General features: G+C 50.9%; 1 protein-coding gene across 3 annotated transcripts in view; it reads right to left on the bottom strand.

Annotated features, from left to right (window-relative positions):
• Positions 1–285: 285 nt before the first annotated feature.
• The window catches only part of LOC106575672 (BCL-6 corepressor), a 58,255-nt gene continuing 44,547 nt past the window's right edge, over positions 286–13,993 (bottom strand). For all 3 annotated transcript variants that reach the window (XM_045699212.1, XM_045699211.1, XM_045699210.1), the window contains 5 exons: positions 12,099–12,265; positions 11,792–11,937; positions 6,524–6,601; positions 3,448–3,601; positions 286–1,650 (listed from right to left, as the gene is read on the bottom strand). In XM_045699212.1, the coding sequence (XP_045555168.1) occupies positions 1,341–1,650; positions 3,448–3,601; positions 6,524–6,601; positions 11,792–11,937; positions 12,099–12,265 (855 nt within the window). In that variant the 3' untranslated portion in view covers positions 286–1,340. The remainder of the gene's footprint in view (positions 1,651–3,447; positions 3,602–6,523; positions 6,602–11,791; positions 11,938–12,098; positions 12,266–13,993) is intronic.

The raw sequence follows: 13,993 nt of genomic DNA, 5'->3' as shown, positions 1-13,993 counted from the left end.
AGAGAAAAAACAGTGAAAGCTGTGTGGAGCACTGTATTTCTAGACTAGATTATCCAAAATTGAGAGGTAGGTTATTCATAGCGGCAAATGTGAATAGTAAAGTATTTTTCAGACCAAAGAAATAGGTGACAAACTGTTTTTCCATAGCCCTGGTTGGAAGAGTCCCAGAACAGGGAGGAATCCTACAACCAGAATTTCTGGAAAAACTGGGAATTTGGGGGAAATTACCGGAATTTCACAAACCTAAAAATGGAAATGATTAAGATGAATAAAATACGATAAAGGTTAACTTTTATTGCGATTTATTTAAAGTAACTTTTTTGTAAAATATAAATACAAATAGTGTATTTAATTACAAAGTTTAAACACTTACATTGCCAAAACAAACAAATCAATCAAACACCCCAGTCAGAAAAACAGTTACTGAAATGGTCATCTTATTTACAAGTTCAAGCAAGAATCTCACTCTTCAATTGACATGTCATGTAGTATCTTACATTTATATTTGACAAAAAACCCACATCAAATATCTTAATTCCTCATTGTCATAAATAAGAGACAAATAAAGCTAGGTTTTTAGACACAATGTCGAAAATAAAAAATCCCCAAATCTTTGGGATGAGCCATGAGTGCTAAAATGTTTTTGTCACAGTTCACCTCTATATATATATATATATATATATATATATATATATATATATATATATATATATATCTAGCACCTGACAAAGTCCGATGGGTCGGTAAAGCTCAAATCAAGTGCACTGCCATGATCCAAAGTCAAACAATAACCTTAACCTCAGAGGTCCACATTCGACTCACATTGCTCCTGACCTGTTCACTAGCCTGGTCAACCCAAACAGTGTCAAAACCGACAACCTGACCATAACATGACAACCAAAGCAGCAGATATACAGTATGGATATACATACATATATATATATATAGAACAAATAAAATTGGCTGTTAATGTATACATATACATATATAATATATTTATTTTAAAAATGCAGTTTGTGTGGCGCTGGGGTCTGTTTCCTCTTTGAAGGGATATTGTCCAGTATTCAACGTCCAGTCCTCACAGGGCATGGGAACGTACACTAGATACACATGGAGCATGTGTGTGTGTTGGCTACATCCCAATACTCTCTCCTTCCTCCCAAAGTGTTCACTTCCCTTCACCGATTTGAAAGGAAAGGACTGGTGTAAGAAATATGGTGGAAAACTACCACTAGCCAAATAACTGCACCAGATTTGTGGGAACTAGTGAAGGAGTGCCCACTTCAGGAGAAAGTAGATCTTATTGAGTCACCCTCTGTGTGTGTGTGTGTATCTCAGGGTCACGAGCGGGCTTTAGCTTTGACCCGGGCCCCTTTGGGCTCCCATCGGTTGTCCAAACACTCTAGCGAGGAGCCCAGCAGTGCAGCCAGCTCCGAGCTGGTCTCAACCAGGTCCAGCAGCTCCTTGCTGTCGGGGAGGAAGGCGGCGAGCTCGTCGGGGCACAAGAAGAGCTGCGACAGTGACGCCTGCTTGTAGAACTCTGCCTCGGCGATGGTTGCTACCTCCAGATGGGCGAAGGCTGCCCTGAACGCCCTGGAGGACATTCTGAGTCTCTTCAGGACGTCTGATAGGAGCAGCCAGTTTCTGGGACTGAGGGGGGGGAAGGAGAGAGAGAGGGGGAACGGGTTAGCACGGCTCTACACTTGTGATGTGACACTAGTGGCTTCAACACTTACTGTAATTATGGGCTGTAGCACCGTGGTTGGGGTTTTCAACATCTGTCACACACATATAAACACAAAGGCTTTTCTGGGGGCGCTCTGTGAATTCAGTTGGTGTGTGAATAATCCTTATGTGAGAATGGATGTGTGTAACCTCCCCCTCTCACACACACACACACACACACACACACACACACACACACACGGTAGGGCATGTGACGAACAACAGGCGCTGTTCAATCGATAGCACTTGAAATGGTTAGCTGTGTAGCGCTGCGGCTGGGGAGCAGCTGAATGGGGAGAGGAGTGTAAATGCAAGCGCTGCCGAGAGCCTCCGTGTGTGTGTGTGAGAGAGAGAGAGCGCAGGCCGGCCTCACAGCCCAGGAGATCCATTAATACTGCATCAGCCAGAAGAGCAGAGCGAGCCGAGAGAGACAAGAGGGGAGAGAGAACGTGAGCAGAGCGAGAGAGAAAGAAAGAGTGGGGGAGGGGAGCTCCGCTGAGAGAGAGAGAGCGGAGCGGTGCTCAGACAGAAGATTACACAGAACAGTGCTCTGCAGCCAAGACGGAGAGAACGAGAGGGAGGGGAGGAAGAGAGGGTGAGTGACGAGGCCGGGAGGAAAACGGTGTGGGAGGCAATTAGCGCTGTCTGCATTCACACACGTCTCTAGCTAACGTCTCCAGCTAACGGCAGCCTGCCGTGCTGTGTAGCGTCAATCTCCATCTTCTCCTCTATATTTCTCTCTACCATCCTTCTACCAAACCTCCTCCCTCTACCATCCTCTCTTTCTCTACCATCCTATCAAACCTCCTCTCTCTCTGCCATCCTATCAAATCTCCTCTCTACCATCCTTCTAGCAAACCTCCTCTCTCTCTCTCTCTCTCTCTCTACCATCCTTCTATCAAACCTCCTCTCTCTCTCTACCATCCTTCTATCAAACCTCCTCTCTCTCTCTCTCTAACATCCTTCTATCAAACCTCCTCTCTCTCTCTACCATCCTTCTATCAAACCTCCTCTCTCTCTCTCTCTCTACATCCTTCTATCAAACCTCTCTCTCTCTCTACCATCCTTCTATCAAACCTCCTCTCTCTCTCTCTCTCTACCATCCTATCATCCTCCCATCGTTCTCTCTAAAATCCTCTATCCAACCTCCTCTCTCTGTCTCTTTACCCACCCTCTCTGTTCCTCTCCATCTCTCTAACCCACACATTTTTCTCCTCCCTCATATCAGAGCAACCCACAGTATTAAAGAGTCTCCCTTCTTCCCTCCACATAAATCATTTCCTCCTGTGGCGAGCCCCCTGGCTAATGACACCCCCCTCCTCCTCCCTCCCCCAGGTCGGTGTGACTAATGACCCTCCCCCTTCCCTCCCTCAGGCCGGTGTGACTAATGACCCTCCCCCTTCCCCCCCCCAGGTCGGCGTGACTAATGACTTTATCGATACCCTGATCATAATGATCCCTCCTCTCGTCTGCTTAATAACACACTGGAACGGGGAGAGGAGGGACGGATGGATGAACCCAACATGCAGTGAAGTGTAGGGTTACTGGTGAGAACAGCAACACTGTTATAATGTAGCTGGGCTGGGTAAGCGTGACAATAAAGTAATATAATGGCGGTCACAGGTGGACAGACTAAAGCTCATTATTTTGCTTACTGCAGGACAGAAACCTATTCAAAACTAGAGTCAGAACCGGAAGGAAAAACTCCACACACACACTTACCCCTGTGAGAGGGAGAGCTGAATGTTGTAGCAGGGCAGGAGGGGTCGGTCAGAGAACTCAAACTCAAACCCCTGCCTCGTGTCCTCCTCCTCCTCCTCTCCTGGGCCTGGGGGGTTAGCCAGGATGTCATAGGCTGCTGGGTCCTCACCTGACTCTGCAACACACACACACACACTGTTACAACACTATTCTGCATCAGTGGCGAGGACAGGTGAGTAGTCGACACGCCAGGTTACAGAACTCAAACAGGTGGGCACATACAAACATTCCAAATGAAACGCACATGACTGTCTACACCTGCACCACCCCCCACAACACACACAGCCAGGGTTGAGCTGGAGATAAATGGCTGTGGCAGATAAGGTCAGCCTCGTCAAACAGGCACAGTCAGAGCATTGTACTGCTGGCTGCACCCCCCCTCCCTTCCTCCCTCTCTCCAATGATCGCATGAAGCAGCCAGGTGTTGCCCTGGGGCGCCTAGCTCCACTCAGCCCACCGACCCGACCGCAGGGGTGTGTGTGTGTGTGTGTATCAGTGTGTTGAATAATGCAGGTGTGGAGAGATCCTAGCAGCCATCCACCCCCACTTCATCCACTGCTGCCTTCGCCGGACTAGCTGTGGTATTAGCATGGAATATCTAGTTGTGTTCTTGCGGGAAGAGGGAATGAACAATTAGCATTGTCCATTAGGCAACATCTGAAACGACTTTGAAGAATTTCCACAAAGTTGTCAACGGTGACACTCAAATCACAGAGAAAGATGAATTATGACCTTCAACTTCCGTTTGTAATATGATGCAGGAATGTAATGCGGTTGTCTGTCCTCTCCCTGCTGTTCTGTTCTAACACGGGGGTCGGCTGTGGTCTGAGGGACAGAGGAGGGAGATTCATTGGTAGTTTGTTGTGGGTCTCTAATAGACCCTCATGACTCACATTCCTGTGATTCCAGGACTGGAGAGAGGAGGACAGCGGGAGTGGAGAGAGGAGGCCAGCGGGAGTGGAGAGAGGAGGCCAGCGGGACTGGAGAGAGGAGGCCAGCGGGAGTGGAGAGAGGAGGCCAGCGGGAGTGGAGAGAGGAGGCCAGCGGGAGTGGAGAGAGGAGGACAGCGGGAGTGGAGAGAGGAGGAGGACAGCGGGAGTGGAGAGAGGAGGAGGACAGCGGGAGTGGAGAGAGGAGGAGGACAGCGGGAGTGGAGAGAGGAGGAGGACAGCGGGAGTGGAGAGAGGAGGAGGACAGCGGGAGTGGAGAGAGGAGGAGGACAGCGGGAGTGGAGAGAGGAGGAGGACAGCGGGAGTGGCGAGAGGACAGCGGAAGTGGAGAGAGGAGGACAGCGGGAGTGGAGAGAGGAGGACAGCGGGAGTGGAGAGAGGAGGACAGCGGGGCTGGAGAGAGGAGGACAGCGGGAGTGGAGAGAGGAGGACAGCGGGAGTGGAGAGAGGAGGACAGCGGGAGTGGAGAGAGGAGGCCAGCGGGACTGGAGAGAGGAGGACAGCGGGAGTGGAGAGAGGAGGACAGCGGGAGTGGAGAGAGGAGGACAGCGGGAGTGGAGAGAGGAGGACAGCGGGAGTGGAGAGGAGGACAGCGGGAGTGGAGAGAGGAGGAGGACAGCGGGAGTGGAGAGAGGAGGAGGACAGCGGGAGTGGAGAGAGGAGGAGGACAGCGGGAGTGGAGAGAGGAGGAGGACAGCGGGAGTGGAGAGAGGAGGAGGACAGCGGGAGTGGAGAGAGGAGGAGGACAGCGGGAGTGGAGAGAGGAGGAGGACAGCGGGAGTGGAGAGAGGAGGACAGCGGGAGTGGAGAGAGGAGGACAGCGGGAGTGGAGAGAGGAGGACAGCGGGAGTGGCGAGAGGAGGACAGCGGAAGTGGAGAGAGGAGGACAGCGGGAGTGGAGAGAGGAGGACAGCGGGAGTGGTGAGAGGAGGACAGCGGGAGTGACGAGAGGAGGACAGCGGGAGTGGCGAGAGGAGGACAGAGGGAGTGGCGAGAGGAGGACAGCAAGAGTGGCGAGAGGAGGATAGAGGGAGTGGAGAGGGGAGGATAGAGGGAGTGGCGAGAGGAGGATAGCGGCGGTTGAGAGAGTAGGATAGAGAGACGGGGATAGCACGAGTGGAGAGGGGAGGATAGAGGGAGTGGAGAGGGGAGGATAGGAGGGGAGGATAGGAGTGGAGAGAGGAGGATAGGAGTGGAGAGAGGAGGATAGAAGGAGTGGAGAGGGGAGGATAGAAGGAGTGGAGAGGGGAGGATAGAAGGAGTGGAGAGGGGAGGATAGAAGGAGTGGAGAGGGGAGGATAGAAGGAGTGGAGAGGGGAGGATAGAGGGAGTGGAGAGGGGAGGATAGAGGGAGTGGGAGAGAAGGGAGTTTGCTTTCCTAACAGCTGGAGTGGGGCCCATTCTGTAGTAGCTCCCCCTCCCTCTCTCTCTCTCTCTCTGGAGCTCAAACCTCCATAGCATCACTAGTTAAAACCGGAGACCTTTCTGAGCGGCATTGAGATCCACGTATCTCAGTTGGTTGGAGCGCGGTGGGTGTCGGCAATGCAAAGGTTGCAAGTTGGATTTCCACATGGGCCATCAATATTGATCGTAAGTAATACATGGGAGAAACTTGTGGTTTGGACGGAGGAGGTGAGTTAGGCAGGAGAGGAGGGAGGCAGGAGAGGAGGGAGGCAGGAGGGGAGGTAGGCATGAAAGCGTAGCTCGCTCCGTAGCTGGGAGGGAAAATCTATCGGATACAAGAGAAGCCACTGTTCTCTTTTTCTGATTTTGTCCTCCTGGATCAATGCTGGTCTACTCCGAGAAGACTCCCACAGAGATTTACCTGAGGGTCTTTCTCTGTCTTCTTCCTGCTGCTCCTTTCGCTCCCTCTCTTCTCCTGTCTGTCTGTGTCTGTGTGTGTGTGTGTGTGTGTGTGTCTGTGTCTGTGTGTCTGTCTGTGTGTCTGTGTGTCTGTCTGTGTGTGTGTGTCTGTGTGTCTGTCTGTGTGTGTGTGTCTGTGTGTCTGTGTGTGTGTGTGTGTCTGTGTCTGTGTCTGTGTGTGTGTCTGTGTGTCTGTGTGTGTCTGTGTGTGTGTGTGTACTCACCACACACGGCGCTGCCGTAAAACTCCCAGTAGATGCCTTCGTCAGTGTCTTCACGCCCCTTCAGGTCGGAAAAATACTCTAGAGAGAGATGGAGACACGTTACAGCTATAAACAGGGACAGAGCAGAGAGATGGAGACACCTTACAGCTATAAACAGGGACAGAGCAGAGAGATGGAGACACCTTACAGCTATAAACAGGGACAGAGCAGAGAGATGGAGACACCTTACAGCTATAAACAGGGACAGAGCAGAGAGATGGAGACACCTTACAGCTATAAACAGGGACAGAGCAGAGAGATGGAGACACCTTACAGCTATAAACAGGGACAGAGCAGAGAGATGGAGACACGTTACAGCTATAAACAGGGACAGAGCAGAGAGATGGAGACACGTTACAGCTATAAACAGGGACAGAGCAGAGAGATGGAGACACCTTACAGCTATAAACAGGGACAGAGCAGAGAGATGGAGACACGTTACAGCTATAAACAGGGACAGAGCAGAGAGATGGAGACACCTTACAGCTATAAACAGGGACAGAGCAGAGAGATGGAGACACCTTACAGCTATAAACAGGGACAGAGCAGAGAGATGGAGACACCTTACAGCTATAAACAGGGACAGAGCAGAGAGATGGAGACACGTTACAGCTATAAACAGGGACAGAGCAGAGAGATGGAGACACGTTACAGCTATAAACAGGGACAGAGCAGAGAGATGGAGACACCTTACAGCTATAAACAGGGACAGAGCAGAGAGATGGAGACACCTTACAGCTATAAACAGGGACAGAGCAGAGAGATGGAGACACCTTACAGCTATAAACAGGGACAGAGCAGAGAGATGGAGACACCTTACAGCTATAAACAGGGACAGAGCAGAGAGATGGAGACACGTTACAGCTATAAACAGGGACAGAGCAGAGAGATGGAGACACGTTACAGCTATAAACAGGGACAGAGCAGAGAGATGGAGACACCTTACAGCTATAAACAGGGACAGAGCAGAGAGATGGAGACACCTTACAGCTATAAACAGGGACAGAGCAGAGAGATGGAGACACCTTACAGCTATAAACAGGGACAGAGCAGAGAGATGGAGACACCTTACAGCTATAAACAGGGACAGAGCAGAGAGATGGAGACACCTTACAGCTATAAACAGGGACAGAGCAGAGAGATGGAGACACGTTACAGCTATAAACAGGGACAGAGCAGAGAGATGGAGACACCTTACAGCTATAAACAGGGACAGAGCAGAGAGATGGAGACACCTTACAGCTATAAACAGGGACAGAGCAGAGAGATGGAGACACCTTACAGCTATAAACAGGGACAGAGCAGAGAGATGGAGACACCTTACAGCTATAAACAGGGACAGAGCAGAGAGATGGAGACACCTTACAGCTATAAACAGGGACAGAGCAGAGAGATGGAGACACCTTACAGCTATAAACAGGGACAGAGCAGAGAGATGGAGACACGTTACAGCTATAAACAGGGACAGAGCAGAGAGATGGAGACACCTTACAGCTATAAACAGGGACAGAGCAGAGAGATGGAGACACCTTACAGCTATAAACAGGGACAGAGCAGAGAGATGGAGACACCTTACAGCTATAAACAGGGACAGAGCAGAGAGATGGAGACACCTTACAGCTATAAACAGGGACAGAGCAGAGAGATGGAGACACCTTACAGCTATAAACAGGGACAGAGCAGAGAGATGGAGACACCTTACAGCTATAAACAGGGACAGAGCAGAGAGAGAGCAGAGAGAATGAGAGAAAGAGATGCATATTTTTGTAGAGACGTCTGGCTCTGCATTGGTGAGACAGACAGTGATAAAAAAGAAAGGAAAAAAAACAGGATAGAGAAAGCCGCTGCTGCAGATGAGAGGAAAAGAGGCCGTATAAACCTCCCCCCGCCCTGGCCCCCCGCCCTGGCCCCCCACCCTTCCTGTTCCCTCTGACACACACTGCCTCACGGTGGAACAGGCGGAGAGCGGCAGTGTGTGTGCGCGCATGCATCTCTAATCAGATTCCACTCGGGAGCCTTCAAAGCCGCTAGAGAGCCATGCACACTCTCTCACACACACACACTTAAATCACCGGGTGTTCATTCCACCGAGCGTTCATTTAAAAACGGCTCCGGCTGCTTGGACAGCAGGTCACTATGTTTGCATTCTGTGTGTGTGTGTGTGTGTGTGTGTGTGTGTGTGTGTGTGTGTGCTCCCACAGAGAGTGGTGTGGGAGCGGGGGCAGCTGTGTGGGGGCTTGGCGTTGGGTGGGTAGTGCCAGAGGCAGCAAGGGAGTGTTGTGGGAGCAGGGGCAGCTGTGCGGGGGCCTGGCGTTGGGTGGGTAGTGTGGCAGTGCCAGAGGCAGCAAGGGAGTGTTGTGCCAGCTACAGCCATTCAGGGATTCAGCAGTTAAGCCTCATTAAAAACTCCACGGAATGAGAGAGAAAGAGAGAGAGAGAGGTAAAGAGAGAGGCAGAGAGGGAAAGGAGAGAGAGTGGTAGAGAGAGAGAGAGGAGAGAGAGAGAGAGGTATTCGGGAGATGGAGAAAGGAGAAGGAGAGAGAAAGGAGAGAGAAAGAACGAGGCGAAGGAAAGTAAGATAGTGTGTGTTGTGCTAGCTGCTGATTAGAGCGCCCAGGGAGAGGGAACACATTGGGGGAGGAGGTGGAAATCAGACTGGCAGACAGCACATCCAGACAAACCTGACGATTTACCACGCCCCCCTTCTCTCTCTTCCTCTCTCTCTACTTCCTATCGCTCCATCTTTCATTCTCTCTCTAGCTCCTTCACGCTTGCTCAGCCTCGTTCCAGTTCTCTCTGTCACACTCCCCCCCCCCCTATATTTCATTCTCTCTCTCTCTCTAGCCCTTCACGCTCCCTCCATCTGTCTTTTAGTCGTTCTCACTCTCTCTGTTTCACACTCTCACTGTCTCTAGCTTCCTTGCGCTTGCCGTGTCTTTCGCTCGCTCGGTCTCTCTCTAACGTGGTCTTACACAAAGCCTGAGAGTTGAGACGGAGAGAGGAAGGGAACGAGAGCACGGAAGGAAGGATAAAGAGGATATTACCCAGCAACGCCACTGACTGTGTTCATTTGTTAGTGCTGGCTTGTTGTATATATGCCTCTCTGCAGTGTGTGTGTGTGTGTGTGTGTGTGTGTGTGTGTGTGTGTGTGTGTGTGTGTGTGTCAGCAGGGTATAGCTGAGCACTGCACTCCCCATAGCTCTAAACGACAGGCTGGCTCTGTGGCCGTGCTGCTCTGTGGCCGTGCTGCTCTGTGGCCGTGCTGCTCTGTGGCCGTGCTGCTCTGTGGCCGTGCTGCTCTGTGGCCGTGCTGCTCTGTGGCCGTGCTGCTCTGTGGTTTGCGGGGGAAGCAGCCGTTTTAAATGCTAAGTGGGAAGTGGTGATTAGGGGAGGAGAGCGGAGGGAGAGAGGGAGCGAGGGAGAGCAGAGAAGAGAAGAAAAGAGAGGTGCTGGGCTCTGATTGCTAGCCCCGTCCACCCCTCCTCTCCCCCGGCTCTCTGCTCTCCCTGGGTAATGTGGGTCACGATATTGCAGCACTCAGCGCTCAGGGCAGTGTGTGTGTGTGTGTCAATGGAGATACGTCTCTCTACAGACACACACCGCCTCTGTATTACATCACCACCATACTTCCAGCTCCACACAGACACACACGGCTATTTCAGCTGTTGTCTTGTTTCCCTGCTCAGTCCACGGCATTCGAGAATAAGGGATCTACCTCGCAAATAAACAACAGGATTAGGAAACAAAATCCCAGAGAATCCCTGTAGAAGGCCTAGAGGCCAGGGAGGAGAAAGAGAGGAGAGTCCAGGGAGGAGAGAGAGAGGAGAGTCCAGGGAGGGAGAGAGAGGAGAGTCCAGGGAGGAGAAAGAGAGGAGAGTCCAGGGAGGGAGAGAGAGGAGAGTCCAGGGAGGGAGAGAGAGGAGAGTCCAGGGAGGGAGAGAGAGGAGAGTCCAGGGAGGAGAAAGAGAGGAGAGTCCAGGGAGGGAGAGAGAGGAGAGTCCAGGGAGGGAGAGAGAGGAGAGTCCAGGGAGGGAGAGAGAGGAGAGTCCAGAAAGGCCAGAGGGAAGAGAGAAAGGAGAAGACAGGGAGGGAGGAGAGGACAAGGAGGGAGGGAGTGCTCCTAGAGGGTTCTGGGGTGCTCCTAGTGGGCAGGCTTATGTAAAATAGTATCAACTCATCAACACTTGAGGATTAGTGAGTGGAGAGAGGCAGAGAGGCAGAGAGGGCTGGAGCTGAAGCAGCACTGTGGGCCACCGTGGAATTCAACTGAAGGGGGAAATTCTAATCCCCCCTTTTGCCTAAATGAATTGGATTTGTTGTGCGTTCTCTCTCTCTCTCTCTCTGGGAAGCACAGATCAGGTTAGGTGAGTGGAGTGAACTAGGCACCGTTTGGCAATCGCTGCTGGAGTGTGTGTAAGAGAAGTGTGTGTGTGTGTGTGATAGTGTGTGCGCCAGAGCAGGGCTGATTAATAATGCCCTAAAATAGCCGGGGAGGAGAACGGATGGAGTGAGGAGGAGAGGGAGGAAGATAGGGAGGAAGAGAGAGAGAGGAAGAGAGAGAGAGGAAGAGAGAGATGCTAGCTCACTGCGGTTCTCTCAAGCACTCAATGGAACGCTGTCCTCTACTTCCCCTTGGTATATCACCTCACCATCCATTTAAACTGTGTGGTGCCTGGGTGTGTGTCTGTGTGTGTGTGTGTCTGTGTGTGTGTCTGTGTGTGTGTGTGTCTGTGTGTGTGTCTGGGTGTGTGTCTGGGTGTGTGTCTGGGTGTGTGTCTGGGTGTGTAATGAGGCTGTCAGTTCCCTGTCCTGGCCCCCAGAAGCCGCTGGGTTGGGCCAGAGCCAGAACACACGTAGGCAAAGCGGTGTTTTGAAAGTTCATCATTGGCTTTGATACACCGATTGGTTAGCGATGATCCAATCGCCGGTGACTTTGTTTTGTACAACAACCCTCATTTTGACGTCCCCACCAACGACCTCCCTGACGGCAGTCTCAGACTGAAGTATGTAGTGAGCATAGAACGGTGGCAGTATTCCGTTTGAGTCGTCAGGCAACCTCTCTCCCCCATCACTGCACCGCTCACAAGGGCCAGCCCTTAGAGGACGATCCCTCTACAGCTATTGCTAAGCAACCTGATAGTGGGGTAACGCGGGGCAACTCCCGAGGATGATACTGTGTCCCCCACAGATGTGGAACACAAACACACACCATCCCTAAAGCAGTCTCACCAGAGAGGAATCCCTCCATGCCGGGGGAGTGCGTCATGCGGAGGAGGCTGCGGCCAGAGTATGTAGCCAGGGTGGGGTCAGCTCCGTAGGACAGCAGCAGACGGACCACTTCCAGATGGTCATTCTCCACGGCGTCATGGAGGGGCCTGGGGAGACACACACACACACACACACACACACACACACACACACACACACACACGTTATGCACAGAGCCTTGGAAGGTAACTGTCCGTGTCCATATGTCTGGCCTGTGTGTTAGTGAGAGAGAAAGTGAGTGTCCATGCTTAAGTGTGTGTGTGTCTACCTGGTGCCTTCCTGGGCGCTACAGTTGACGTCGGCACCGTGCTCCAGCAGGTGCTGAGTGATAGCAAGCCAGCCACGTGCACATGCCTCGTGCAGCGCACAGTAGCCCGCGTTGTCACGGTGATTGACGTCACACACCCTGTTCTCCAGGCAGTACAGCACTACATCCTAGATAAGCCACAGAGAACAGAGGGGTTAGGGTCTCCAGAGACAGGGGACAGAGGGGTTAGGGTCTCCACAGACAGGGGACAGAGGGGTTAGGGTCTCCACAGACAGGGGACAGAGGGGTTAGGGTCTCCACAGACAGGGGACAGAGGGGTTAGGGAAGTTCATAGGGCTCTGAATGGAATACGGTGCTTTAGTCCACATCTTCCAGTTCCATTCAAAATTCCATTCAATGAAGCTGAAAAGAAACATGGGTACACACTGACAAGGGTGAAATTCATCAACAGCTGTAGGAAGTTAGATTTAGATCAAACCGACGACACATTTGAATGAGAACAATCTCTTGGGTTCATTAGGTTCATTCTAAGATCCAACTTAACCCTAGACCCCATGTTATTCCTCAGTATAGTACGTACGACACTATCTGTATCAGACTGGCTCAACCCTACCTAGCCCCTCTTAGCCAGTCCTTCTAATATCAGAAGATGGTGTCCAAGAGAGATCGAACTGGAACTGGTCCAGAGAACTGGATCTGTGCGGTTGTCATCCCTCATCCTCTCAACCAGGGCAGTGGAAGGTAAGCCATTACAGGAGCCTCCGCTCTGATTCCCATCTCTATGCAAATGCTGTGGAGTGGTCGCCGAGCCTTTCATTTTTCAATAAGTCTTATCAAACGGCTGCCTGGGCGGCTCAAAATAGCCCAGTCAATCTGTCCCTCCTGAACGGTCCCATATATTTTCTACTAACATCTGGGTAATGGATTTGGATGGCTGTGTATGATGGCTCAGGCTGGCCAGTTATGGACCATATCCACAATGGCTGCGCAGTTGCTCCTAAAAACCTGGGATTCCGAGCCACTGGAAAGTATGTTTGAGCCGGAATGCCTCCTAGCAGAGAGATCCTTTAACCCAACAGCAGGGAAGCAGGGGCCATTAAATTGTTTCTCCCCACCCAACTCCATTCAGTAAAGGGGATTAAACCAAATTGAATTCATGTTTGGAATTTAAAAAAACGTCCAATTATTTTTCCATTGAGGAGGGATTCAATTTCAATTCACTTACTTTCACTTTCTGTGCCTGGCCTAAAGAGGATACTTCGTGATGTTGGCAATGAGGCCCTTTATTTACTTCCCCAGTCTCAGATGAACTTGTGGATACCATTTGTATGTTTGAGTCCAGTATGAAGGAAGTTAAGAGGTAGACACTTCCAGGCATTGCGATAACTCTAGTTAGCAATTACAATTGCGATAGTTAGAAACTTCGTTCAAACCGCATGCGGAGACATATACATGGTATCCACGAGTTCTTCTGACTCCTGGGAAACATTGCCAAAATCCTGAAATATCCCTTTAACGTGTCTCATGTCATGAGTCACAGTGGCAAAGAATTAGAATTAATTGCAATTCTATAGACCGTTTGCTGACTCCAAGGCCTGACCAAAGCAAGGTGACTGTGGCTAACACAGGGATAATATTTTATTTATTTATTTAACCTTTATTGAACTAGGCAAGTCAGTTAAGAACAAATTCTTATTTACAATGACGGCCTACCAGAAGGCAAAACGCCTCCTGCGGGGACCGGGGCTGGGATTAAAAATGTAAATATAGGACAAAACACATCACGAGACACCACACCACTACGTAAAGAGAGACCTAAGACAACATAGCATGGCATATGAATGTATATACCTAAAAAGTCATCGATAACGGAAATATGTAGTCCTGTAGTATAT

This window comes from Salmo salar, chromosome ssa17, assembly GCF_905237065.1.
Source record: "Salmo salar chromosome ssa17, Ssal_v3.1, whole genome shotgun sequence".
Taxonomy (NCBI): domain Eukaryota; kingdom Metazoa; phylum Chordata; class Actinopteri; order Salmoniformes; family Salmonidae; genus Salmo; species Salmo salar.
Note: the sequence above shows the minus strand (reverse complement) of the source record. Positions and strands in the feature narration are given on the sequence as shown.